This window comes from Gossypium raimondii, chromosome 5, assembly GCF_025698545.1.
Source record: "Gossypium raimondii isolate GPD5lz chromosome 5, ASM2569854v1, whole genome shotgun sequence".
In the NCBI taxonomy this organism is placed as follows: Eukaryota; Viridiplantae; Streptophyta; class Magnoliopsida; order Malvales; family Malvaceae; genus Gossypium; species Gossypium raimondii.
In genome coordinates this window covers 14374617-14402350 of record NC_068569.1, presented here as the reverse complement: position 1 = coordinate 14402350, position 27734 = coordinate 14374617, and the positions used below count along the sequence as shown (strand labels likewise).

The 27734-nt window shown below is 34.7% G+C and overlaps 4 protein-coding genes across 13 annotated transcripts; 1 reads left to right on the top strand and 3 right to left on the bottom strand.

Annotated features, from left to right (window-relative positions):
* Nucleotides 1-4639: 4639 nt before the first annotated feature.
* On the bottom strand, nucleotides 4640-7534 carry LOC105770124 (SWI/SNF complex subunit SWI3B). Its single transcript, XM_012591181.2, has 6 exons — nucleotides 7254-7534; nucleotides 6675-7102; nucleotides 6122-6475; nucleotides 5449-5587; nucleotides 4965-5098; nucleotides 4640-4884 (listed from the first exon to the last, which is right to left on the bottom strand). The coding sequence occupies exons 1-6, from the start codon at nucleotides 7450-7452 to the stop codon at nucleotides 4744-4746; spliced, it is 1395 nt and encodes a 464-aa protein (XP_012446635.1). The 5' UTR covers nucleotides 7453-7534; the 3' UTR covers nucleotides 4640-4743.
* A 688-nt stretch (nucleotides 7535-8222) lies between these two features.
* Nucleotides 8223-10276, bottom strand: LOC105768757 (uncharacterized). Of its 5 annotated transcripts, none has more exons than XM_052631048.1 (7): nucleotides 10035-10276; nucleotides 9897-9957; nucleotides 9689-9783; nucleotides 9500-9602; nucleotides 9356-9398; nucleotides 8904-8976; nucleotides 8223-8574 (listed from the first exon to the last, which is right to left on the bottom strand). In XM_052631048.1, exons 1-6 carry the CDS (start codon nucleotides 10209-10211, stop codon nucleotides 8922-8924), a joined length of 534 nt encoding a protein of 177 aa, XP_052487008.1. In that variant the 5' UTR covers nucleotides 10212-10276; the 3' UTR covers nucleotides 8223-8574; nucleotides 8904-8921. The 5 variants fall into 5 exon arrangements, with proteins under 5 accessions (XP_052487008.1, XP_052487009.1, XP_012444367.1 ...); XM_052631049.1 differs by having other exon boundaries at nucleotides 8223-8536; XM_012588913.2 differs by having other exon boundaries at nucleotides 9514-9602; nucleotides 10035-10273.
* Nucleotides 10277-10919: 643 nt separating this feature from the next.
* Nucleotides 10920-19690, bottom strand: LOC105768756 (tetratricopeptide repeat protein SKI3). The gene is made up of 22 exons (XM_012588912.2): nucleotides 19512-19690; nucleotides 19342-19425; nucleotides 19011-19211; nucleotides 18789-18911; nucleotides 18613-18696; nucleotides 18464-18514; nucleotides 17942-18034; nucleotides 17352-17492; nucleotides 17175-17255; nucleotides 16772-17019; nucleotides 16517-16688; nucleotides 16010-16125; nucleotides 15858-15915; nucleotides 15590-15655; nucleotides 15193-15405; nucleotides 14976-15027; nucleotides 14203-14576; nucleotides 14010-14104; nucleotides 13580-13819; nucleotides 12582-13225; nucleotides 12223-12426; nucleotides 10920-11272 (listed from the first exon to the last, which is right to left on the bottom strand). The coding sequence occupies exons 1-22, from the start codon at nucleotides 19521-19523 to the stop codon at nucleotides 11094-11096; spliced, it is 3531 nt and encodes a 1176-aa protein (XP_012444366.1). The 5' UTR covers nucleotides 19524-19690; the 3' UTR covers nucleotides 10920-11093.
* A 4730-nt stretch (nucleotides 19691-24420) lies between these two features.
* Nucleotides 24421-27234, top strand: LOC105770308 (uncharacterized protein At3g52155, chloroplastic). Of its 6 annotated transcripts, none has more exons than XR_001126188.2 (6): nucleotides 24421-24751; nucleotides 24891-24990; nucleotides 25102-25281; nucleotides 25473-25622; nucleotides 26678-26742; nucleotides 26915-27234. XR_001126188.2 is itself a non-coding variant. In XM_012591450.2 (6 exons), the coding sequence occupies exons 1-5, from the start codon at nucleotides 24523-24525 to the stop codon at nucleotides 26688-26690; spliced, it is 672 nt and encodes a 223-aa protein (XP_012446904.1). In that variant the 5' UTR covers nucleotides 24421-24522; the 3' UTR covers nucleotides 26691-26699; nucleotides 26915-27234. The 6 variants fall into 6 exon arrangements, 5 of the variants coding, with proteins under 5 accessions (XP_012446904.1, XP_012446903.1, XP_012446902.1 ...); XM_012591450.2 differs by having other exon boundaries at nucleotides 26678-26699; XM_012591448.2 differs by having other exon boundaries at nucleotides 24422-24751; nucleotides 25473-25590.
* Nucleotides 27235-27734: the final 500 nt, after the last annotated feature.

Genomic DNA, 27734 nt, shown 5'->3' with positions numbered 1-27734 from the left:
AATTGATTTCGGGTTCCCCTGTTCTGACTTTGGAAAATCATTAAAAATTGTAAAAAAATAATTAGTGGTTTAAATTTATATGTTTAAATTCTTGATGAGTCTATTTTAAGAGAAACAAACGGAAACATCATCCAAACCCCGTACTAAGAGATAATTAATTTTTAGTAAGCAAATGTCAAAGCTGTCAAACAACAGAATATGGATAAATTTGAAGATTTTTTGTACTTATTGGCTAAACTATAAATTTTAAAAATTTTATGGTAGAAAGGTATTTGAGTCTAGTTTCAAAAACATTAAGGGAATCTTAATTTAGAATTCTGTAGCTCAAGATATAAATAATTTATTGACTATGACTTAAGTGGACAACTTTGATATGAACATAAGTAAATAGTAGAATTATAGATAATATTACATATAAGCATGTTATATACATTAAGGATGTGGAATGGAGAGGAGAAGTTGGAAAATATATGAATATTCAACTAGCATGGGTTTTCATTAAAAATGGATAATTTGCATGTTTTAGGCTCAAGGATTAAATTGAATAAAAGTAAAATTTTAAGGGTAATTTTGTAAAATGTCAAAATAACTAAATTGCATGAAATGAATTTTTTGTCTAAATTAATATATTAAAATAAATTATTAATATCAAGTGGGGTTAGAGCTTTAATTTTGTTGTATGATGATATTATAAAGTGATTTTGTTAAATATTGATGTTAAGATCAAATTGTGAAAATGGTTAAAATATTAGGGTTTTTATTAAATTTATGTTTTATCAATGGCTGTTTGATGGCCTAGAATATTTGGATAAATTTTTAATTGAGGAAACTTAGTTGATTTAATAGATTAATTAGTTAATGGACTAAATTGTAAAAGTTGGGTAATTATGTAAATTTGATAAAATTGAAGGTTATAAATAGTGAAATGAATTGGAACTGAAATATATGTTAATGAATGAGTAATTATATATTTTAGATCAAGATTTCGTAGATACTGTGAAAAAGAAAAATAGCGAAATAGCCCCGAACTACGCAATTATTACAATTCAATTCAGGTAAGTTTGTATGGTTAAACTTTAATGTTTATTTATTAAATTGATTACTGGTATTATGTATTTATTCATATCTATTACTGAAAACAAAGTTATTGTTAAATTATGAAATTGAATTAAATGTTCAAAACAAGTGGAACGTGAGATTAAGTACAATCATTATGTGGCAAAAGATGAATTGAGGGATAAGACCATAACTGGGTTATGACACTGTGAACGTAAGACCATGGTTGGACCATGGCAGTGTTTATATGCAAGACCATAGTTGGGCTATGGCATTCTGATGATAAGACCATAACTGGGTTAAGGCACTACGAATGTAAAGGATGAATTGACGACAAATTACCCAATTATACCGAGGTTCAATATTTGTTGCGAACTTTCGTGTTTACTTTTTGTTTAGCTCTCATGAGCTTCTGTTCAACCTTCGGGCTTCTGAAAACAATGTACTCATATCCGTAAGTCGCTCTTCGAATGGTATAATAACAGGAGTTGTTTTTGGATGATATATGTATATGAAGAAACAATAAGAGAATGATATGTGTCATGATATGTATATAGATCAATATATTGATATGTTGATACATGAAAATTATGTAAGTTGTGATCAGTAATAAACTCAAGTGTGATATGTTGATAAAATAAGTTTATCAATGTTGAATTTATATGAAATATGTTCAAATATGCTAACAAGTGTTATTGTTGACGCTTAGACAAGTGCCAGGTTACTAGTTAAATGGTAATATGTTTATTATATGATGCGTTGAAAGGGTAAGTGCTCAAATGAAAATATACTGTGCTTATGAAAGAGTGGTAAGTTTTAAGTTATGCAATTTCTTATAAAATGAGTTATCGTGTGATTAATTCAAAAAAGGTCAATGTTTAAATGCACTAACTTGTATCTATGGTTGAATGATATGCTTATGACTGGTGTGTTATGCATATGGATTAAGCGTGGAAAGTAAAGAAACGCAAATGAAAATAAAGAAAATTTGGAAGAGTTAAAGTTGTTTAAAATCCTACTATGCTAGGAATATTATGTATAAGTGATATTATATATTTATTCACTTAGTGAGTTGTTAAGTATAACTTCATGAGTATTGTGGTAGCAATATTATATTATTCTTGATAAGTATAAATTTCATATTTGAAAAGGAAGTATTATGATTAAAGTTTATATGAGCTTACTAAGCATTCATTGCTTATGTATTTGTTTTCTCCTACTTTTCAAATTATCGGAAGCTCGATTGGGTTGGAAGTTTGTCGGAGATATATCATACTATCCATCGGTTCTATCGGTATTTTTGAATGTTTTGATTTTGGTTATAATGGCATGTATAAGTATTTTGTTTAATGATGGCTTATATGTAGTGTGTTGAGTTTAGCCACTTATTTTGGTTTGTTTTAAATGTCTAGTTATGGCTTGTTGATGTGTGTAATGTTGATTGTAGATAGACACAAAATTGGGTGGAAATATGGCTTGTAAAATGGTCTATTTTCATCCACACGGGCAGAGACGCGGGCGTGTGTCTCAACCGTGTGTGACACACGGTCGTGTGTCCCCTGTATATTAAAATTGCACAAGACAGAATGCTCACATGGCCTAGCACACGGGCGTGTGACTTGGCCGTGTGACCCAAGTCAGTATACTCACATGGGCACGGGCACGGGCTGAAACACGGCCGTGTGACCCCTGCAGTGTTGGAAACTTTAAATATTTTCAAAAATATTTTTGAGTTTTCTACTTAGTCCCTATGTGTTTCTAATGCGTAAATTTGGGTCTTGAGGACTCGTTTAAGGGACAATACTAGATGAAATGAAATGTCTGAAAATTAATTTGTAAACTCCAGTAATGCTCCGTAACCCTGTTACAGCAACGAATTCGGGTTAAGGGTGTTATAAGTTTATAAATAAATATATTCGCAAATATAAATGAATCAAACACACTTTTATTTAAACTCGTTTATTAAAAAAAAGAATATATCTTCGTTTATTTAACTTAAAAAATAAACATAAGTGAACATTATATAAACAATTTACAAATAATACGTCAAACGCTTTATTCATTTACAACTTTAATCATCACTATTCTGTTTAAATACCAACATTTATTTGGTCAGAAAATTTTATTTAATTTTTGAAACTCCCAAAAATCAAACTCACCGTTGGTGGAAAAGTAATATTGGCAAATGAATTAAATAAGTAATGAATGAGCTGCTCACTGACTTACTGCCCGATGGGGCGGGGGTGCATATAATTAACGGGTCTCTTGAAAGGTAAAAGAAATGTCGGCGATGCACTGGCACGTGCAGGCATATGATGATGAGATAAATTTAAAGGGGTGTCGTAAGCTGCCGCTGTCTCTCAACTGTGTAGTAAAAGATAACAACATCAGCATTAATGAAGATACATGCGATGCGAGCGCTACAAGTTTGGGTGGTTAATTTTGTATATTCAATTGAATTTCAACTATTTGGATCAAATCGGACAAAACAAAATGATTCGATATATGTATGAAAAAAGAAAGATTACCTATCAACTTCAGCTGCTAGTAGCAGGTGTGTAGGTTTTAGGGCTACTTTTATCAATTATTTTGATTTTCGTTGTTTTCTTACATACTGTTGTTGTCAGGGGGTCTCCCTAGCTCTGATTATTGAGCACCTTTTTTCGTAACGTCTCAACGCAAAAACAAACAAAAACCACGCCGGGCTCTTGTAGGGCCCACTAATCAAAGGAGTCATGGGCCCTGTGAGCTTAACTTGACCCACTAATTTAGAAAATTCTGACTTTTCCAACTAAGGCGTTACCATGCAGTAACTTCTTTGCAACCAACCAAAAAAGTAACCAGGAAAAAGGGAAGAGATTATCTTTTATTTTTAAAGGGAAAAATGAACCCCAAAATAAGTTAAAAGGGAAAAAAGAAAGAGGTTATTTTTACAGGTCTGATCTGTCCCGAATGACGAATATACAAGAATCCAACGACAATAAAATCCGTTCAATCCAATTGGACCCTATTATATATAAACTTCACAATTTCATTGGTAAATCAGCTGATGTAACAGTCAGGTTGAGTTCCATTCCTTTCAATTGAGATTAGACTTCTTTTATTAATTTTTTTTTATTTTTTCAAATTAATTTTGAATTGAAAAAATAAACTTTAATTTATGATTCTTACATATTATTTAGTAAACTTTCAAAATTCTTTCCTAAAGTACTTAGTTTTTTTTATGTAAATAAAAAATAATCAAACTATTATATATATTTGCAAAAGAATTTTTTGTATAGTAAATTGAAGTTTGATTATTTTGCAAAAAGTAATCTAAGTTGTATAGTCTAATGTGCCATCCCAAGCAATTATCAGAGGAATTCACGTTATTTACCATTTAACCAAAATTGCATGTGTTGTTTGCTCAAGACCTGAATTACAGTCTCCGGCTCCTGATGTTATGGTTTTCAATTTTTCATTTATAATAGAGAGAGCACATAGCATATGTCGTATAACGTTGGACCAGGTTTTTCCAGCTTTGGTTATATACTAACTACGATTCACTTTTTTGCCCACATACTTCAGAAAGATTGTAACGCAATTTACCTGCAATTCAAGAAATTTTCTCCTTTGGCCATAACCATCTGCAGAGGCAGAATACAGAAGAAAAAGAAAACAATTGTTCTTCACCACTTGTTCAGTATTTCATGTATAGTTTCTACGAAATGAAAGATTGAGCTGGTCAATAAAAAGTAGATTCTTCATGCTCTCCAGTTGTTGCCTCTCTTTCTCAGTCTGCAAATCCATCTCCTCAAAACGAAGAAACTTGTCTTGTATCTCTTTCATCTGCACACCTCAAGATATACAGTAAATAACCATATGACATCTAACATCCTAGACACTCATCTTGAAAATCTTATACATACCTGCACTTCTGTAATCCCAGTAATTGCCCTTTCAATATCTTGTTCTTCCTTGTCAAGTAGTGAATTTGCATCTGCATATGCTGCTCTTTCCAATGCATTTTGGTTGGTGTCACCATTAGATGAAATTTCAGTTTCTGTGACAGAAGGAAATAATCTCACCAACAAAATCCCAACAAGTCTGATAAGAGACTATGTGCAGATAACAATACTAGATGATCTTTCTTATTTATTTATCTAACTTTACTTCTTTCGGGTTTGGTTGGTTCTTGAGGAAGATGTTAAAATGTAAACTATTTGGAGCCACCTCTTCTTAGCATATCAAATGTGAAAATGGCAAGACTACAAGGAAGCTTAATACAGAGTTACATCATTTGTTGCAATGATATGGGTAGACTGCAATTAATACCAATGTGGAAACAGTACGACTAAATAAGTAAATGCTGCAATGCTTGGATGTTAGGGTAAAACCAGAAGAGATTTAAACCTTGTTTCGAGTTTCTTTCAAGAGACCCACTCCCCACTCTGCTAGCTGTGATGTCGTCGACCTGAGATAGAACGGAAACAGCTGCTTGGGCAGCTGCTTCTGCAATCTCTACACCAGCCAAAGCTGACAAAAAGGCAGCCTGAAAAAAGGAGGTAGCAAGTAAAAACAAATTGTTTACTAAAACAAAACTACATCATCATCCAATAATTGATGTTTCTGAACAAAATTAAAATATATTTAGTGTATAAAGTCAATGCTTATAACCTATTTGATCTTGCATGCAACTAAAAGTACTAAGCACCCCTTTCCCCTCAAATGGAATCATGGGATAAATATTGCCGACAGAAACAAATTGTTGAACAGCAGCAACTAATTGTAAATGATCCAAATCCATTACTCGGAAAGCACTTCATAGACCAATACAAGATAAGAAAACCACACTGGCATGCAATGCATATCAGATTGAATGATGACTGAGTTTATGCAGGTACTTCATATTTCCTAGACCTTTGTGGCACCAGTGTAAAAAGCAAGTTAAGCAGAGCCAAGCAGGAACTCGTGATGAAGATGATGCAAGTACAAGCATTAGGTGCTTTTGTGCCCAAATATTAGCTTAGCAATTTCCTAGTCCATGTTATTTGATGTTCCGAGTTAAACAGAGAAAAAGACATACCTGAGCCATGATTGGGTTGCTTGCATCAGCCAGAGGCGTGAGGCACATCCTTTTATTAGTTTCAAATCCAGATTCATCGTCGTTAGATAATGGATGTCCAAGATATTCCTCCCCAAAAGGAAGCTTAACGAAATGAGCCACACAATCCTTGTCGGTTCTACCACCAACATGCTGTGCAACCTTCTTCCAGTCATCACCATAATGCATAATGGCTTCCAGAAGCAGCAATGTCTCTTTTTCTGACCAATCTGCCTTGGCTTCATCAGTGATCTCTACCCGCCTGAAATCAGCATTGCTTAGACCAACCCTGAAGTTGCCCCGAACATAGCACCTTGCACACAGGGTGGAGTCATACTGCACAAAAAAAGAGGGTAAGAAAACACAGCAGCTTATGGTAAATCGCTAGTTAACCTAGAAGCATGAGTGTAAAGTAGTGGCCTTTCCTTAATTAAACTAAGATAATGATTATGAGGACTTAAGAATCAAAGGGAACAGTACTAGAAAAGGGTGCAAGAAAACTATGCTAATAACATTAAGAAGGGAAAAAGGATACCTTGTCGCAAACGAAGCAAGCAATGGTACAAAGAGACTTGCACGCCCCGCAGATTCGCCTGGAATTAGAGGAGTGTTTGGAGGTCGGGGCAGCAGAAGAAGGGGATTCAACAGAAGGGGAATCTGAGGATTTAATATTAGAACCAGTATCTTTGGAGGGCTTGGAAAGGGCAGAGGAGGCAGAGTAATTGATGAGACCCCAGTGGTCAAGGAAATCGAAAACCCTCCGAATGGATCCAACATCGCCAACAAGAGTCTTCCTGACGTCAGTGAAGGTAATCTTACGGGAAGGGTTTTCCCTGAATAGCTTTATAATTGAGTTTCTGTAATAAATGTAAAGACTGGGGCCTTTGGAAGCCGAGCGACCGTCGAAAAACTCCGGAAGGAAACGGGACTCGCAAGAGTCTATCTTATCCCACGAGAACCACCCTGTTTATTTCAACCCCAAAAAAACAAGGGAAGAAAAACAGCATCGATTAACAACAACCAAGCAAGAGAAAAAATAGGGGGAGGGAAGAGGGAAGAAAGAAGTCTAAGAGAAGAGAGAGAGAGAGAGAAGAGGCAGTGCAGCAGCACTTACGGGAGTAGCTGGGGACGTAAACGACGTCGGCATCGGCGGAAGGAGGACGGCTTGTGGGCGTGGAGGGCACTTCAGAGTTGGGTGCCGTTTGGGAAGAGAATTTGGAGGGTAATTGGGGAGATGGCTTCAACTGGTTTGAGTTCGAGATGGGGATGCTCTCTGAGGAAGCAGCTTCTTTCACCGGTGATTTCTCTGCCATTCCTTCCTTTCTTTCTCTCTTTTCCGTCGGCCTCTACTTTACTATTTTCGGCCCCTTTAGTAGTGGTCAAATTCTATTGAAGTTCCTTTAGTATATATTATTTACCTTATTTAGTCCCTCTATTATAATTTGATTTTTTTTTGGCAGCAATAATTTGATATTTCTATTATCTTTATTTTTCAGAGGGATTACTTTTTAAAAAAAAATATGTGATCACATAGGATTGGATGATCTTTTACATATTAATAAAACAAAAAAATATGAATATTATGTGTCCAATTCTAAAAAAGTTAAAATGTATATTTCATGTCATGAGATATTTAAAGAAAACTCATGTGAAGTTATTTGAAAAAAGTATTAATAAAATTGATCAGAAGTACATTCTCTAAAAGTAAAAATTATCTTCGATACAATTTAACCTATTGAAGCAATAGTACCCTTACAATAATAATGTTACCAAATTATTTTAGTAACTTTTATCTGATTTATTTATAAGTAATTAATTTGATATTTTTTCAGAAGTTAATTAATTTGAATTTAATTTGTATAAATTCTCTTTTAAAACAATTGAAACTATTAATAATATAATTCTAACTTAAAAACTAAAAGAAAAAATCACAACTTTCATGATATTCGTTTATATTATTTAGAATTCATAATTGTCCTTCCCAGTAATATCATAAATTATAATTTATAATTTAAGACATTTATGAAAATTACTTTCATTTTTTTTTCAATAATGTTGTCTGAATTAAAATAAAATTTGGATATTTCGTGAACCGATCAACAATATCCAGCATATTTTTTAAGTTTAAAAAATATCTCATCAATTAATCTTAACAGAGAAATGGAGTGAATTGAAAATTTTCCATTATAGGTCTCTAAAACGCTTTCTCTAACTCTCTCTTATCCCAGCTTTCTAGCTTTTTTAACAATAAAGTGGGTTCCGACCACCTCCATCATTTTCTTCTGCCTTTGGCCGGCAGAATGAGATGGGTTAAAAACTTCCTCTGGCGGCTGTAGTCTCCCTGACACCTCCCTCGCCGGTTTTTTGTGGGTGTTTCTCCACGTTTTTGCTGGGGCTCTAAAATTAAAATTAACAAACAAAAAGACCGATGTAGGCTACACAAGAAAAAAAAAAGAGAAGAAATCAACGAAAGCAAAGGGATAGAAGTAAAAATTCTTACTCGACAATAACTATGGAAGAGAAGTTTAAGGTTAGGGAGAACTCTTATGAAATCGATTGAGCAGAGATTAGGACAGAACAGATCGATCAAAACTAACTATAATCATGCCATCTTGCTGTAAATGTTATTTCGACAAAAGAACACTGACTAGTTTATAGAGTTCGAACTCATATTGATGTATCCCATCAAATCTCATTACGAGACCATCTTAAGTACAATACCATTACACAGATGAGGGAAACATAGCATCTCTGTATATAGTACCTCAGATGCCATTGAGGGTCACCACCACTCTACGAGCTGTTGGGGCATCGCGATGCTCACAAAGCCAAATCCCCTGAAGCATAACAGTGAGAAAAAATAAATAAATAAACTGAAAATTCAAACAAGATGTAACACATGATTTAGCATTTGTCGAGTAAATTGATCACAGGGCATTCAAAGCAAGAAATGCACCGCATAGAAGTGGGAACATTCATTTTCTCAATGCATAAATTGTACGATTTGTTAAGTAGGAAAACCGTAAAGCAAATTCAATCAAGACGTAACCCAAGTTTTAGCAATCGCAGGGCAAATTAAGCGAGGGCATTCAAAGCACGAGATGCAATGCATGAGAAGTGGGAACATTCATGTTCTTAATGCATATGGGCAGTCAAAGATAAAGACCATATATACAGTTTGATGATCATTGTCAGTATTTGCCAAATATGATGTACCTGCCAAGTTCCCATGTTAAGACGTCCATCTGTAATGGGAATCCTGTAAGAATAACATAAAGATCAGGTAAAATGAAGACTGAAGATCAAATCCTTTGAAGCAATTAAAAGAAAAAAAAAAGTGAATCTTAATTCTTATCGAACCGAAGTATACGCACGTGAGGGCGCAGCCAAACATTGATGATTTGATATGGGCTGGCATGTCATCAGGGCCTTCAAGCGTATGCTTCCAAGGCGCAGATCTTCCCTGCAAAATGAAGAATGAAATTTCAAGCACCATTTAAAAGAAAATAAAAACAAAATCCTCTACTCTGTATTCTGCTATCTCTATACCTCAGGGACTATTTTGTTGAGGAACGTCTCGGTGTCGTCACGAACGTCTGAGTCATAATTCTCATTGATAGTAAGAGAAGCACTCGTGTGTTGCACTGGAATTTTGAAATCGTTACACATATAGATACAACTCTTTTCTAAAAAAAAAATCATTGTACAGAGAGAGGATCAAAGGAGTGAAGTGAAAAATAGTGAAAGAGAGACTCACGGAATAGATGAGCAAGGCCACACTTAAATTCTGATAAATCTGGTCTAATTTCCTTCAATATCTGACTCACAAAAGAAAAGTTAACGGTGGAAAAAAAAATGGAATTGGCAGGCAAGAACAGGAGGTTTGGATCGTTACCTGAGACGTAACGAGATGGCAGCCTCGCCGAAGGGGAGGAAGAGTTACGGTCTTCTGAGCCCACTTGGGGGCGGGGACGGTAGCAGCCATGGAATTGGAATCGGTGGAGGATGTGCGGTGTACTGCTTTCACCCACGCAGGCTTTGATGAAAATATTACTGAGCTTTGCATCAACATCTTCCGATTTCTTTCCCAAAGCTTCTAACTTGTAACCTAACCCACTCATTTCACATGACTAGGCTACTAGTTATTCAGCTGATCAAGCCCATACCCAGAGCAAAGTATTGCGATGCGAACGGGCTCCTCTATGCTCCACATGTATCATTGATATTTTTTGGGCCATTTTGCAAATTGAATGGAACCCTCAAATTCAATATGTGTGGTTAGGATGGGAAACTTGAGTGGTAGTGAAGGGACAAATATTGCGAAATTTATCACTGCTCTGTAGTTAGCACTTCACAATAGATGTCTGATATTGAAAATTACTATCAATCTTTATGGACATTAGATGTATCATTTCTCACTCCCACCCTGCTTCAGTTTAATATTTGTTAATTACATCCCTATTTGCTACTAACAGCCTCATCTTGATAAGTACGTGGCCGGCTACCATTTGCGCATGTTATTCTTGGCAAATGCCAATTAACAAGATAAGCTCGTTCCTATTCAAATAACCAAACAACCCTACATACATACAATCTTTTTTATTGTTGTTATAGAAAAATTACAAATGACATCGGGAAATGAAAAAGAACTCGGAAGAAACTGCCAGGTTCGTCGTTGAACGCTCACGGTCTCTCTTAATTTCTTATTTGGTTCTGGATAGCAGATCGCTGCAATGAGTGTCAGAACTTTCCATAACTATATTTAGGAAGCAGCTGCCAATTACTTGACAAAATTGGAGGTTAATTAATTGCATTCAAGAAAACACAGGTCAATCTACAAAACCCGATTGTAAGATGAGGAACAAGTAGTCCTAGGGATTCATTCTATAATCTGTATAAACAAAGTAGGATCTTGAAAAGTTGTGTGCTAATGTGCGGAATTGAGTCTCTGTTGTTACAAAAGCTTTGGCAGAACTTTCCAATATCTCAAGTCAGAAGGGTTTGTGTGAATGGCTCGAAGAACCCATTGCAGGGGACTTTGGCAGCCCTCCACCCTGGATGAACTGTCAGACTCGGATGCAATCTGTCTTGCAAGCAAATGCATTTGAAAAAACAGCTCTGCTGGTCTCATTTCTGCACGCACACACATACACACACAAAAAAGAACCTGAATTATCATTGAAGGAATTAGCATCGAACCCTTGAATCACATAGTCAAGAAACATTTATGTATCAAGCCAGCTTATGAAATTAGAAGGATGTAGCTATGGATCCATTGACAGAATATTCAGTGACAACGAATACTAATGTCTGGCACCAGTCAATTACTCTGCATACAACTGCCATAAAAATTAATGGTCAGAGTTGCAAGATCCGATTTTGCAAGACCCAGATAAACTGATTGATCTGATATAATAGTCACAGATCTATTACAATCCTTAGTGCTACATAACATCATAATGCTCTTATTTCTTAATATTTATTTGACAGATCTTGAGGTTTGCCTATTTTTTAATCATTCAGTCAAATATCATTGTACTTGGTATACATCTGGTAATTGACAAGACAACTGGGGTCCTTGGCACGAGGTGATGAAAGCTAATTGGGAGGTTTTAGGTTTACATGTACAAGAGAAAAGGTAATGTTTCCAAGGGGAAGAGTAACCCGACTATAGCCTTCTTAAATACTTGCTTGTGGCTCTTTGTATTTTTGTTCAACGGTTTTGGGATAGACATCAAACGATTGCTCTTTGGTCAGAGCTTAACTTTAAAAAACATAAACATTATTTAGGCACTGAACACCATAGCAGGCACTTCGAAATCTGTTTAGTGCACCAACCCCAACTCCTTGCCATTCCCCTTTATATGGAACAAGAAACTCTCATCCATCAACCAGTCAAGGGAGGAGGTGTTAACATTGCAATTGATGGTAGAGCTTGTTCTTTTATAATCTCTTCAAAATTTCAAGCAACATGCCAAGTAATCAACCAATTTCACAGACGTGTGCACACATAAACCTTTAGTGGAAAAATGCGTGTGTGTATATATAAGACATTAAAAATAGAGGGTGGACTAGGAGTGAACCTGGTGGCCAAGAAAACCATTCAAGGCGAAGATTTCTCTCCCACTTTTTCCTAGAACCAATGCTTCCTTCTGCTTGGGCTAACAATGCTGAGACAATGGGAATTGGGACCGAAGAAGTTATATGAGCTTTGCTGAGACTCCTTATGGCACTGGATAAAAATTGCGAATCATGATACCTCCTTGCAATCTCCATAGAAGTGACACCTGAATCATCGATTATAGTCTCCATGTGAAGGGAAATTTTATAACTCAAAAAAAAGAAGTACAAAAAAATCCATATGTAGCTGAACTTTAAAGAAGCATGTTGACACTTAAAAAGAAATCATCCAAAAAAATAATCTCCATCAATAGGTGGATACCATGACAAAGGAAAATGCAGCTCTCAGCACTGGTTAACGAACAAGGTTGTTCCAGAAATTCCTCTGCTGAAAGAAAGTCCTGATTCCATAAACATATCAGGCCCATCCCTAAACTATATACAGCCATCCACATATTCCATGAATTATTCCTCCCTTCTGAGCCTTCCTTGAAGGCTAACTCAAAAATATTTGAAGCAGGTTGCTCTTCATATTGAGATTCCATTAGTTTTAGGCATAGCCAACCAACTAGAAAATCTGTCTTAAGCTCCAAGCACCTCTCATACTCTTCTTTAGAAAATTTTAAATTTCCTTCTGCAGCGTAGGCACGACATAATAGTAAGTGTCCAAAAAACTGGAAGCTATCCGGAAGAGAAAGTACTGAAGCATTTTTGGCTTGGTCAATACAGCCCATTATATTCCCCCTTTGCAAAAGAATTTCAGAAGCACATAAATAAATCTGAAACTTCTGATATTGACAAATGGCTTCTTTTCCAGAATAGAACTCATTAGAAAGAGCCACACTTATGAGACGCTCAAGAACAATACAGATGTTTACAGGAAATCTCTCTTCACGTGCTTTCTGTAAAAGATTAAGGATAAGCAAGTATCGGGCATTATGGTTCCATGGCTCTCGCCGTAAGCACCTGCAAATTTAGAATAGACACAACAAGTCATCCTTAATTACACATCCAACAAAAACAGTTCAGACTGAACTACAAGGAATATCTTCATAGACTCAATTTCCAACTAAAAACAAAGATATTTGCATCCTCTCCTTTGAGGGGAGGGGATGCAGGCAGCCTTTCTTAAGGGAGAGGAAAGAAAATTGTTATGTGCGCCAAATTTAGGAATTGCATAATGTATTCCATGCAGAGACTGCAATAACATACTCCCCCTGAACTGCAGACAAAAACCAACTGGTTTTCTAGAGTAATAACCTACAAGCCAAAAACCATGAAAGAAATAAATAAACTGATAGCAGGTAATAGTTAAAATACTTCTGCAATTCTTGCATAGCTCCAGAACTCGTGCATTGACAGCTACATGTTGGGAAAGAGAATCTCGGTTCACTATTGCCGATCGCATGGCAAGCAACTGCCCCAGCACTGGAAATCTCCCAGGCCGATTTTAAGCCCTCTTTGTTCTTAGAGTCAGAATCGTCAACGATGGAACATCTACTTGACACATGACTATTTCCCCATACTTCACTGCATAGCAAAATATAACCAAGTAGGTTCCTGTTCCCACAACACTCATGTTAGAATTGCAAGTAGGTTGACAGAAAGCTAAGAGTAAAAAATATTATATATTGCATGTTTAGTATAGGTAGCATCAATATGCACACAGTAATAATTAATAGAACCTTATTAAAATTCCTAATCATTGCTTAGGGACTTCCAAAAATTGCTAGCTAGAATCAAAATATACCTTATTAAAATACTGTTAGGGTACATGTGAAGAGCTTTTCTAAGATGGTTGACTCCATTCTGAAACCCAAGGTGGTGCTTTGTCCCATGTTTAATCTGCGTAAACCAAAGGTATAGTGACATACACTAAATGCATAGGGCCTAAACTAGTACAGAATAGAATACTCAATTTAAAATCAACAAAGAAGGCATACCAGTTTGCTAAGTGCTATTAGATAATGCATCCCAGTGATCTCCTCCTGTGATGCAAGAAAGTATCGACTGCTTGAAATAATCGATTCTAGCCTATTATTCTGATCCAGAGCGTTAATGGCAGACACAATAAAGCTTATTTTTGAACTATGAAATAATTCCTTCGGTATTTTCAGAATGCTACCAATTGCTAAATCCGGTCCAGAAATGTAGTACAGCAATCTACAAATGAAACTAACAGACACAGCTGCAGATATCCTATCCATGGTAGAAACGCTGGCAGCCAGGGCCCTAGTCACAGAGAGGGCTAAATCATTCTCACCCAATTGCCATAAGGAGAAAGCATATATTTGCAAACCTTCAGCATCAAGCATACCTTACAAAAAAATATATATTAACATAGAAGAGATTAATCACGCCTTTTGAAAGATCAAACATAGAATTTAGATCATTAAAAAAAAAACATAGAATCTTGTGAAGTCAAAAGTCAACTATGTTTTTTATCCACAGTTCTGAATCAGATCAGGAAGAACATGATAGCCATTAAAAGACTGAAGGGGTATGCTTTCCCAAGAAAACACCTATTATGCTTGAAAGTTGAAACTATGATATGTTAGCAGATGCACGTTGCACTAACTTCAGTGAAATGTTGGACTCACTGGAAACAACCATTAGTGCATGAGTCCAACTCCTTCCCCTACCAGATTAAAGCATGGCAATATAGAAAATGTAAACAAGCTACCACTGAGTAACCAGATATCAATATAATTAAAACCTTCTTTCTTCAAGTCTTCACATTCTTGCACAGCACCAATGGCATTCCCTGCCTGCCCATGAAATAAAAGGGAAAAAAGCCTTTTGCTTATTAAGGAAAGGAAAACTACATGTTTTATGTTACTGAGTCTGTGACAATAAGATTAAATTAAAAGAATATATCAACAAAAGTCTGCAAAAACTACACATTTACATGAAAAAGTGCGAAGGTTCTTTACCTTACTAAGTGATCTAGCCAAATTTGTTGATATGTCTTTCAAGTGAGATTTGAGGACAGTGCCTAAAGAAATGTTGATGGCATAGCGAGCTAGCCTGTAAGAAGCAATGGCAGCTTGAAACTGCATACGTGCCTCGTGAACTAGCCCATATAAATTATGGGATTCGTGGTAGTGCGGTGCCCGTTGCACAGCCTGCTGGATAGCTCCAAATACCTGTTATAAAACACTAGAACTATCACACAAATACTTGTTAAAGCATGGTTCTTATCAGTTGTTGCTACAGGTATATCTTTCCCAGATAGTGGTATGCTTCAAATATTTTTGCGGTTGACTTTCTCGTGTGTTTTTTTCTTATTTTTTATGAAGATGATGTGCTGTAACATTTTAGCTACAATACCTGCGAAGAAGAAAGGTTCCCAGAAAGTAAAGCAAGCTTAGCAAGTCCAATTTGGAACTCTGCAAGCTGCAAATAAAGCAAAGATCAGATTACAGTTGCATAAAGTATTTGTAGAATGCAGGTCAAGCCCAGCAGTTAAAACTGCTCTGGTAGGATATGGTTACGGCCTCAATTTCTTTGCTGACCGTACAGGATTATGCAGCAAACAATTAATTCAAGGTTAATTTCATACCTTGGGAAGAGCATAAAACGTGATATCAACACTTACCGGAAATATCTCCACAGCACGTAGGCAGCTCTCAAAAGCATCATCTGGTGTTGAATCCCTAAAAAATTAAGTATGGTTCAGTATTGATATGACTATTAACCGACAAATCATTTCTAAATATTTTTGTAAACAGAAAAAAGTAAAAAACTTACCCAGTATGAGCATCAGCTGACATCCCAGCCCATGGTAATGCCAGCGATGGATCTATACCTCTAGCACAGTCAAATGCTTGCCTAGCCAATTTCTTCTCATTCTCTTCTCTATAAAGCTGCCAAAATATAGAGGCGGTAGATACCCATCAAGGCATCAACAATTAGACTCTTAACAACAAGAGTTGATCAAGACAAGTTTAAGCACACACTTCAAAGGTTAACCTTAGGGTTGCATTTAAGCTAAGAATTGCACATTTTTCAAGCTCCTGACCATCCATAGAAAGTGACTTCTAACACAGCAACTACTAACCATCTATTGAATATGACATCTGAAATCGTTAACATTCTTCCCATAGAATATGGCCTGCCTATACAGGATTTATTTTTCTACATACTAAACACATTGTAAATGCAATATTAGTCAATTCATAAATAAATAACAGAGTTGGTTTCATTTATTTTCAAATTACAATCTAAATCCAGGAAAATAAAATAAGCGGATGGTACCTTTCCAAGATATGCCCAAGCATAGGCTAAAGACACATCCAACTGCAGTCCCCTGATTAACGAGTGCTGCTTAAGTGCATTACACTCAGACAAACAGCTCAAAGCCACCCAGAACTCAGAGTTCTCACCCTCTAGTGCTAAAGCCCCCAGTGTCAACTTCTCGGGTAACTTCCTGATAAAAAAGATAGTAAGTCAAAAGAGCAAATCTGCAGGAGCATGAAACGGTTCTGTAAAGAAAACCACCTAAGATCTTACCAAGTACACTTATCAAGTGTGTTATCCTGATTGAAAGAAGAGATAAGATTAGAACTAATTGCAATGTCAATGTAGATATTAGCCTGCCATGGAGCTAAGTGCAAAGCTCGTTGATAAGAGTTTCTGGCAGATATAGCAGCCAAACCACAGGTATTCTTCCATGAATATACGGAGTTCTTGAAAGTTTCTGCATTGTATTCTAAACCCTGGCTCTCCTCTGTCCATGGAAAAACTTGTGCATATGTAAGCTGGCCAGGAGAAGAATATCCCTCAAAATTGAATCAGTCATGTTTCAAAAATAGGGTTGCAAAAAATATGGCCCCACCCCACCAAAAGAAAAAGCCTCCCACCCCCAAAAAAAAAAAATCAAGGTACATCTAAGGGCTAAATATAGATTATTTACCAGAATATCACCATGCAACTTCCATGTACATGATGAATTTCCAGCTGATTTGATGCTAGCTTCTGCAACTTTACGTGCATCCTGTGACAATCCAGTACCAAAATATTAATATTATATTCTTGTCTTTTTCTGTCATAAAAGTTACAAGCCATTCAATCAAACTGAAAGATGACTAACCTCTAATAATGAAGCTGCCCATCTGAACGCTCCTGAATTTCTACATTCTTTTGCCATACCTAGCAGTCCAGACGCAAGTCCATAGAGTGCAGACATGTTTTGTAGCGAGATCTTTAGTGCTTGCTGAAATTGTTCAATTCCCTTGATGAACAAAGACAATGTTACCACACACGATTGTCATCATTTCATAAAGAGTGTGTGATGAGTAGTGCAATAAATGAAAATCATAGCTTGTCAGATTAACATCCGTGAGCACTCCAAAAAAGGAATGAATTAAAAGGATATCAATAGCTAACTGTGAAACATTTCATTAGAGCACACAAGATTTCAATAGACTCGCTTGTCAAATGATTGAATGAAGAATCAATAAACGGAATAAATTCCTAATTTTGAGCCAAAAAAGGATATCGATAGCTAACTGTGAAACATTTCATAACTACTGCCTCATAAGATCCCATTGAGATTAACTTTAACTCTAAGCTATCACATGGATATTGCTTAAAAAGTGAAAAGGTAGGTTCTATCTCATAAAATTAAAAGGTAATGACATTCAGTGAGTTAGAAGGGAAAACATAACAAAAAGGTTTTACCTTTCTAAAGGAACCAAGCATCAAAAAGATGTTTCCACATTCAATTAGCGCAAAGACTCTTGTATCTTCCAATTCAATTGCACGTGAATAGGACTGTTAAAAATGCCACAATAAATTAATTGCTCAATGGTTATATAGGACCCAGCAGATAAATTTATGAAAGAATTCTTTAGACAGCTGAAGATGAACGTTGGTTATGGTGAGCATAGATATGATTTAGACAAATAAGAAAATATCGAAAATGAATGGACTGTCTTGCTTTCTACATGTTCATTTGTCCACGAGAAAACAGCATGCAGTTAACTGCTTGTTTTCAAGTATTTCCAAGTTAAGCACGAGAGATAGTAGCATTATGTAGCATTATCTGATGAGGGCATTCAAGTTTATTGCTTTCTTGCCCAAATTCCACATTTGATATGCGAATCACATACTGAATAAGTTTAGGAGAGTATATTGCTCCAAATAGAAAAGGGGAAAGTAAAGGTAAAAATGAGTTTAAAAGGTGAAAGGAAAGTGAAATACCTTAATAGCAGCAGTAAACATGCCAAGCCGGTGGTAGGCAAGACCAAGAGCCTAGAAGACAATTAGTTATTATTAGAAAAGGGTGAACAAAATTAAACAGCATTTTGAAAACAGAACAGGTAGATGGTAGAATTAAATGAAAAACTTACTTCCCACAAATCAGGAGAAGTCGGATAGCCCCGAATAGCTTGTTGAAGACTTTGTACAGCTTCAGACCATTTCTTTTGATGCACCTGCTCCAATTTGATGAATGCAGATGCACACCAATAAAAAAAAACTATAAAAAAAATCAATTCTTTCGAGTGATAAAAGAAAAAAAGAAAACCTGGAGAAAACCCAATCGGCGGAAAGCCCAGAAAGCCCTGGGAGAGTTGTGAGAAGCATCTTTGCAAATTGCAACCTCCAAGGTCTCCTTGCCTTGACTATCCAACAAATCACACAAAGCTTCCTGTAGGCGTGTTTTATTTCATTTAAGGTCAATCCAAGAAGAAAGAAAACGAAAGAGAAAAATATGGAAGGGGAGGAGGAGGAGGAGGAATATAGATACCCCAGAATCGGAATCATCGGGATTAAGGGATAAAGCTCGCTGGTAACACTTGATGGCTCTGGGGATATCGACCGAAACGGTGGCGTAGTAATGGCCCAAGTAGGTAAAGGCAGCTGCGTTCTTAGGGTTTTGTTTAACGGAAATCACCCAATGCTCCGCCGCTTTCTCTTTCTCCGTCTGAGTCTCCCACAAGCATACTCCCTGCAGTGCAAAATCACATGTGCATTTCTTCTGTTAGTACCGATATTAGCTCAGAACAAACACCCGCACAAACAAGGAAACAGAAAGGAACCAATAATTGCTATTATTCTTCTTCTTATTTACAGCTTACAAGTTGAAAATGAAGGGAAGAGTCATCGGGATTGCTTTCGAGCAACTCCTCCAGTCGCCTTCTTTCTTCTCCCTCCAGCTCACCCTGAAATTATCCATTTCAAATGTTATTGCCGAGAAATTTGAACAGAGTACAGACCAACGGAATGAATAAATCAACAAGAATGAGACCGTTGTTTCCATTTTTTTTTTTTTTGCGAATGTAACCGGGAATCCTTAAAACCCTATATACTTCTAGCTTGCATTCTATATCTCGTATGCATAATATTTGTAACTAATATACGTATATTATATGAACCGAGAGCTACGGATGGTGCTTTGAACGAAAAAAAGGGAAAAGAATAGCTAAACATAATGCCGTGTATTTATAGGCTCAGTCGCCCAATTTTGCCATTCCGACTTGATAAAAAAATTATTTAAATACATAAAAGCAAATATATAGTAAGACATGCGCCTGCCTGACTTTTTCTTAAGTAGAAACATAGAGTGAATATAATGAAATCAATCAATTTTATTGAGGAGATTGTAAAATCTCTTGAATCAAATTTAAGAGATTCTTGAAAAGTTTCAAGCCGAACTGATTAGCATAAGTACATTTCATCATTCGATCAATGGTCATATTCTGAAATCTAGGAATGTGACGAATTCTTGTCTTTCAATTTCTATTAAATGTAATTCAGTTAGGATACTACTAGCAGCACTACTTGTAAGAACGGACTCTACAAGTAGTACATTGTCATTGTCGCATTCGATCTTCAACTGTCTATAACCTTTCTCCTATGCAATACGTAAACCTTCCAGAATCGCTCGAGCTTTGATGCGAAAAACCATTTCCTTGCTGACTTTGATAAAAAGTTAGTTAAATCACTTAATAACACAATTACAATTTTACATGTTTCTCCAATAACCGATTGTGATAATTATTTATATATCTATCTTTAAGGTAAATTTAAATTCTTTTGATAATTACATTGAATTGCTATTAAATTTATATTCGAATTAGATACATTTTTTAAAATTGTTTTTTAATATTGTTTTTTATAGATAAAAAACGAGTGTTAAGTCCAAACAGAGCAATTTAAGAAATACACTCTAGTATTTCAAGACATAAAAACTTCGAAGTTAAAAAGTTACAATATCATGTCTCGAGACATATTGGACTTTGTCTAGAGACAAAAGCTCCAATGTTTTTAGACCCATACCCATTTGTCTTGAGACAATGCAACTTTTAAGCTAAAGTTCTATAGTAATATGACAATATCTCGAGACATTCAAGTCCTTGTCTCGAGACATACAGACCTAAAACTAAAAAATTTTAGTTGGGCCTAAATGGACTTGAAATGTAATATCCCGAAAATTACTACAGTAAGAATGTAGGTATACTTGATATAGTAAAATAATGAGATAAAGTGACAAAAAGGAAAATTTTGATTTATGTCAACATTGGAAAGTATATTATGACATGTTAATGCAAGGAAGGACTAATTCGCAAATGTGAGAAAAGTTTTGTTGCCCAAGAGTAAATATTTAAAATTTGAGGGGTTAAAGTGTAAATATGAAAAGTTGAAGGATCAATAGTGTAAATATTTTAAGGGTGGAATGATCTAGAAACTAAAGAAAATGGATGAATTAGGACTAAATTGAATAAGTGAAGAATTATGAAGGACTAACTCGTAATTTTACCAAATTGAGTGATGACTCAATTATGGAATTTTAAAAGATCATGAAGGGGAAAATGGTAAATTAATAAGGAGAGAGAAATCTAGAAGGCAATGACGTGTTGGAGATATTTTAGATAATTAAATAAATAAATATTAGTTTATAATATTTTGATTTGATTTTTTAATGATATTTTATTATTTTATTTAGTATATATATATGTGGAAAGAGATATGAAAAACCACTATCCCACCATTTTTCCCATGCATTAACGTGAGAAGAAGAGAGAAAGAAAGAAAGCTTTGCTTTCTTTACAATTTGGTCATTCCACTAAAAATTTACCATTTTCACCTAGAAATCAAAAGAATTTCCAAATAAGAGAAAGTGATGGGAAATATTATAGAGAAAGGGAATAAGGGTGTTATAAATTTAGTAATCAACATTTTGCACTAAAACAGTTTTGGACAGCAACAGTAGGTTAACTTTGAAAAATCACCATAAATCGTGGAAATCGAATTATAGTATGAATAAAATATGAAATTAAATCTTATTGAGTCTAGTTTCTCATGGAAGAAACAGTGTAAGTAATGAAATTTTAAATCATGAGATATAATAAAATTTGTGAGACAAGGTCAGAATGAATTCGGGTTCCCCTGTTCTGACTTTAGAAAATCATAAAAAATTGAATAAAAATAATGAGAGGCTTAAATTTATATTTTTAAAATCCTTAATGAGTCTATTTTAAATAGAAACAAACGGGAACATTATCTGAATTCTGTACAAAGAGATAATTAATTTTTAGTGAAGAGGGTCAGAACTGTCAAATAGTGAAATAGGACAAACTTTAAAGAATAAACTGTACTTATTTACTAAACCAAAATTCTAAAAATTTATGATAAAAAGATATGTGAGTCTAGTTTTATATAAAATTTCGGATCTCAATTTGGAGTTCTGTAGCTTAAGATATAATTAATTTAGTGATTATGACTCAAGTGAACAACTTGTTATGAGTAAACAAGTAAATGGTGGTATTATGTATATATCAAGGATGTGGAATGGAGTGGAGGAGGAGGAAAATATATGTAAATTTTCATCTAATATGAGTTTATTTTAAAATAGCTAATTTACATGTTTTAGGATTAGGGCTAAATTGAATAAAAGTAAAATTTTAAGGGTAATTTTGTAAAAATATCAAAAAGTGACCAAATTGCATGAAATTAATTGTTTTATTATTTAAATTAATAATTTGAATGAAATATTAATTTAGATCAAGATTGAGTGGAAATTGAGGAAAATAAAAATTACCAAAATGTCAATGAATTTTGGTATTTACGCAATTTAGCTTGGTAAGTTCGTATGAATTATATTCGTATAATTTTATTTAAAGTGAATGTTATTTGGTGATGAATATTATATAAATATGTGTTTTATTATTGGTAATATGTATAATTATTAGATGCATTGAAATGATTATCGAAAGCTCGATTGGGTTGGAGGCTTGCTAGAGATATATCACACTATTCATTGGTTTTATCGGTAATTTTGGATGATTTGATTCTGGTAATAATGGCATGTATAAGTTAAATCGGCCAACGTTAGCTCATTATTGTTTTGATTTTGATTGGTTATAAATATGAATGCTTGATGAAATGAAACGTCTGTAAATTAATTTGTAAACTTCGATAATGCTCTATAACCCTATTCTGACGATGGATATGGGTTAGGGGTGTTACATGAAACGAATTTGAAATGAAATGAAATCTTATTGTTAGACTAACTAATTTCTAAAAAGTCTAACGTGACATTGATAAAAGTTCAAATTATAAGTATTTGATTGTAAAGAATATTCTGTGATAAATATAACATCCATTGCTTGAGTTTTTCAGGTAAGAAATATTACAGCGAGAAATGATAAAATTAATAACCCATAACTTATAGACCCAACAAAAAGATTGTTATCGATAAAATTAATAATCATGTATAAGGTACCCTAACGTATAAACAGTGTCGATAAATTCAAGAATCATGTGTTGTAGGTAGTGAAATTAATAATCATGTATGGTAAGTGATAGAGTGGTTCACCCTATTCCTAACTTATAGATAATATTGGTAAAATTAATAATAATGTATAGCAACTCATCCTATCGATTTAGAGCTACAGGGGAAGGCAGGAAATGACCAAAAATAATAATCCCTAACATAACCCAACAAAAATATTGAGCTTTTTGTCTGATTTTTAGTTTATTTCGAAGTTTAAGTTTGTTCATTTTAAGGATGTCATATTCAAGGTTCAAATTTTTTGAACCCACGTCCTCTTATTTATGGGTGGATAGAGATTATAAGTAATTTTAAGTATTATGTAAAAAAAAAAATCAAAAGCCTATAATGAGATCGTTCAAAAAATTTATTATATATTTAATTTTTGAAGTTATAATTATAACTATATATAATATACGGTTGAATCAGTATAATTAGAATTAAAATATTATAAAGTATAATCCAATTACAAAATTGGAATATATATTTCTGAAAGATAAAAATGAGAATATATTAAAAACTTTTTAAAATAATTCTAAAAAGGTACATCTAATAAAATTGAAGCTTGAACAAATTTAAAAAATGGTCACATACTTATCATCAAACACTTGGAACATTAAGGGTGTGTTTGGTTGGGTAAAAAAGTGAAGGATAGGAGGAAGAAAAAAAAGTGAAAAGAAAATAAATTTTGAGTGTGTTTGGTTGAAAAGGAAAACGAGAAAATAGAAAATAGAAAATGAGATCGTTTTTCATTTAATTTATAAAAAGTAATCATTCCAATTTGGAAGGATGAAAAAAGAGAAAATAAGATAAAATGTACGATATTAATTCAAAATTATATATTTTTAAATATTTTATTTTTCATTTTATTTTCACCTCTATTAAACAATTGATGGAATGAAAAGAAAAATTTATTTTAATTTTTTATCTCTCATACAAAATTGCCTATGAAAAGACTAAATATATATTTTTAAAGAAAATAATAATTTTTATTCTTCTAATTTTATCATTTTAATTTTCATTCATCTCAACCAAACAAAACCTAAAATTCTAACGCATCTACACATTGATTTCTAATTTTGGATTAAAGCAACAATCAGTCTTTAAATTGGGTAATTTTGTAAACTTGATTTCTAATTTATTCAGATCCACATTAATTTCAAACAATAGGAAACTTTTTTATTGGTTCTTAAACATAGACATTTTTCAAGAATAAAGATACAAAAATATTAAAGATATAAAGAAATTAAAAATTTTTAAAAAATTAAATGATGGTGTATAAGTTAACAAAATCAAAATTCAAAGATGAAATTAGAAAAAAGGCCCATTTTTTAGATTAATATGAAAAAGAATTATTGCAATGGAAAAATATGTTTAATTTCATGTCCCCATTCTCAGACCAAGCAATTATTTTTACTTCACATCTATACAAAGGAAAACAATTTGGCAAATAGCGGCACAAAGATTCCGGATACCGAAATCAGAAATGAATGCTAGTGCTACAGTGGGAGTGGGCACTTGCCTCTCGACCTCCAAGCCATTGAGCATTGGCTTGACCCCAGTTCCTATCTGTTTGCTTCGGAGGAGGAGGAGGTGTTTGATGATTGGGGCGGAGACGGAGGTGGAGCTAGCCGCGTCGGAGGCCCAACCCGCATCTCGCCGCCTCATTCTACTTCGCCATGCCAAGAGTTCTTGGCAACATCCGTCTTTGCGAGGTTCCTTTTCTTTTTTAATTCCTTTCACTAGCATTCTGACCTCTTGTTTTTTTATTTTTATTTTATTTATTAATCCATCTTGCTATCTTAATTTTCTTATCGATGGATGCGACAATTCGGCGAACACCAACCCCATCAGATCATGACCGCCCTCTCAGTAAAACCGGACGAGTTGACGCTGTAACGGTTTCTCGAAAGCTCCAACGTATGGGTTGGATCCCTCAGCTTATTTTGTGCAGGTTAGCTAGTTTATCTTCTCTAAATATCATATTTTGAAAACCTCACTATCGCTTTTCAGAAGATTAGAAAGCAAAAAGGAATTCACAATCTCTTAATTTATGTTGCTCCAGTGATGCCCTGCGGACCAGGGAAACACTTAATATCATGCAGGAAGAGGCGCGTGGTTTCCTGGAAGCGGAGGTCCATTTCATTTCTAGTTATTATTCCATTGCAGCCATGGATGGTCAGACTGCTGAACACCTCCAACGAACTATATGTCATTATTCAAGGGATGAATTATTCACCATTATGTCAGTTTCTCTTTTGCCTGCTGCTTTGATTAGTCCTTGGCTGTCTTTATTTTGTTTCAACGTGTCATTCTAGTCCAAGCATTAGGTTGCCACTCTTTAATGTAAACCTGATTAGTGTAATGGTGTGCTTATTTCCTAAGAAAATGTCTACTCATAGTTTATCCCAGACTCACACTAAATTAGTTATACAGGTGTATGGGGCATAATAGGGGATGGGAAGAGGCGGCCTCCATGTTCACTGGTGCTTCCGTAGAGCTCAAGACTTGTAATGCTGCTTTGCTTGAAGCTCCTGGAAAATCATGGGAAGAGGTTGTAGTTCCCCTCTTCATAAACTATTCTCAGTTATGTTGTCTCAATTTCATTTGCCCTTATTTTTATAAGCTCAGTGTATGCCGAGTCCAGTCGCTTGATACGTTATTACTATCTATTTTACTTTTATTATCTGCAAGAACTGCACCTCTTTAGAAGTGCTGCTAACTTGGACTTGTGAACTATTCTCATAAGCTCTTATAAAGCATAATCCAGTTTATGTTTCAAGGAAATTTTTATTTTGTGTTCTTGTAGAATTTGCAGATTTAATGGTTTGGTATATTGAAATTTTGTTTGAGAACAAGATACGTGATAGACAAGGCTGATGCAAGCTTTCCGTCTTTCTTCTACTTCTTTTTTGAAAGAAAAAAATGTAGTTGGACATTTCTTCTACTTTTTTCTGCGTTAACTAATTGCATGAAATAAGGTTTCTTTTGCTTGTACTCCATCAAGGTAGGATATATACATTTTAATGTGGTTACATTCTATTTTTCTTTGTTTTTCCTTATATTTGGAGCAGAAAGCCATGCATTCTGTGCTGGATATTAGTCAGACACATGTCAGAAGAATAGAAGTGTGTGACCTACATAAAATCATGCTATTCAGGGGGTTCATGTAGTGGCTACAGGATGGATATTCAATAGACTTTCAAAGTATATTCACTTGAAGCATAAACATCTGCGAAACCTAGTGCCAAAACTTTTGAAAACTGATACTTGTTTGATAAACAGTGTTGCCTTGAAAATTAGGGCATAGTATCATAAATCATTAGTAGACAGATGGGAGAAGTGGGATTAACCGTGTTTAGAACTAGATTTACTGATTCCCTTCTAAAAAAGTGTAATTAAGCTTGTGAATTTATGGTGTTCATTCTGTCTGATCCCCTGTTGATGTATCTGTTTATTTAGAAAATCTCCATATATAGAAAGCGATGGTTCAATCATAATGTCAGTTTTGGAAAGTTACAGAGATGAAGATGCAAAAACTTGACCAGTGCTGCTTAATCTCCATTTAATATCAGATTTAATATCATTTATAATGTTTGAATGGGTGAACCATTACTGAACCTAGTGTCTTACCTTTTCAGGCATTTGCTGTAGCAGGATATGGTGGGTGGAAGCTTCAAGGCATAGTGACACCCAGTAGTAACCTGTAGAGCATAGACATTCCAAAATTTTTGAACAAATCTAATCCCCCTCCCCTCTCTGTTCTCCCTGCAAGGAAAATAGAAAATTTTCAAAGTGGCAATAGCTAGAGAAAGAGTTGCTATATATGGTATAAACCAGGTTCCAGTTCCTACAGATCTGTCGTTTGCACTTTGCAGGTAGCAGCTGTTGAAATCTACCTTGATCGAAACATTGCAGTTCCAGTTTGCACAGGTTTCAGTATGTCGAATTGATGGGTGGCCATGTTGAAACAGTTGGGGTCATTTGGTAGCTTCATTATATTCCACACACAAAAGGAGATTCTGCAACTCTATTTTCGGTTAAGACGGATTTCCTGATGCAATACTGTCGTAGTGTAGCATGTGATGAAACTGATTATGTGAAACAATTACTTGAAAGAGTTTTGACTCTGTACAAAGGTAATTCTACACGGAAGAAATAAGCCCTGGTAAGCAGCTGGGTGAGTCCAATTACGCTACGCATTAGATCATTTATTGTTTTGTTTTTATGGTTTTGGTTTGTTTCTGAGGCCTCAGGAATGAGTGAATGACCCTAACTGATAGGCTTCATGAAAACTGGGTGGTTTATCTTTAGGATACAAAAAGTTGGTTTCGCATTCCCAAATTGAATTGTAGTTGGAAAGCAAACTATTCACAAGATAAAAAAAAAAAAAAAAGGCTCACTCAGAAGGTAGAAAGAAACTACAGAGTGGAAACAGCTGTGTCCTATATGCCGTGTGATATGGGTTTACCTTCACATTACCTTCCCTAGAGGCTTTTTATTTTATTTTGGGTAAATTCCCTATTTGGTCACTCAATTTTTTAACTTGCTTTCATTTTGGTCTTTAAATAAGAAATGCATCAGAGAATGCTTTCATCGATTGACTAAATACACCTTGTGTTTACATTTTCATTTTAGTCACTTAAATTTTAGGTTATTTTTATTTTGGTTACCAAAATAAATCTAAATTTTTATTTT

Coding starts and splice junctions, on each gene's coding strand:
- LOC105770124 (XM_012591181.2), bottom strand. CDS start 7,452: ATGGCAGAGAAATCACCGGTGAAAGAAGCTGCTTCCTCAGAGAGCATC. Junction 5,588..6,121: donor GCAACCCAATCATGGCTCAG/GTATGTCTTTTT, acceptor TCCTTTTTTCAG/GCTGCCTTTTTGTCAGCTTT. Junction 4,885..4,964: donor CTGGGATTACAGAAGTGCAG/GTATGTATAAGA, acceptor TGAGGTGTGCAG/ATGAAAGAGATACAAGACAA.
- LOC105768756 (XM_012588912.2), bottom strand. Junction 18,912..19,010: donor CCGATGATTCCGATTCTGGG/GTATCTATATTC, acceptor ACACGCCTACAG/GAAGCTTTGTGTGATTTGTT. Junction 14,577..14,975: donor TGAAGACTTGAAGAAAGAAG/GTTTTAATTATA, acceptor TTTTTTTGTAAG/GTATGCTTGATGCTGAAGGT.
- LOC105768757 (XM_012588913.2), bottom strand. CDS start 10,211: ATGTTGATGCAAAGCTCAGTAATATTTTCATCAAAGCCTGCGTGGGTG. Junction 9,958..10,034: donor GCCATCTCGTTACGTCTCAG/GTAACGATCCAA, acceptor TTTGTGAGTCAG/ATATTGAAGGAAATTAGACC. Junction 9,784..9,896: donor TGGCCTTGCTCATCTATTCC/GTGAGTCTCTCT, acceptor TCAAAATTCCAG/TGCAACACACGAGTGCTTCT.
- LOC105770308 (XM_012591448.2), top strand. CDS start 24,523: ATGAATGCTAGTGCTACAGTGGGAGTGGGCACTTGCCTCTCGACCTCC. Junction 25,282..25,472: donor GATGAATTATTCACCATTAT/GTCAGTTTCTCT, acceptor TTAGTTATACAG/GTGTATGGGGCATAATAGGG. Junction 25,591..26,677: donor CTGGAAAATCATGGGAAGAG/GTTGTAGTTCCC, acceptor TTACCTTTTCAG/GCATTTGCTGTAGCAGGATA.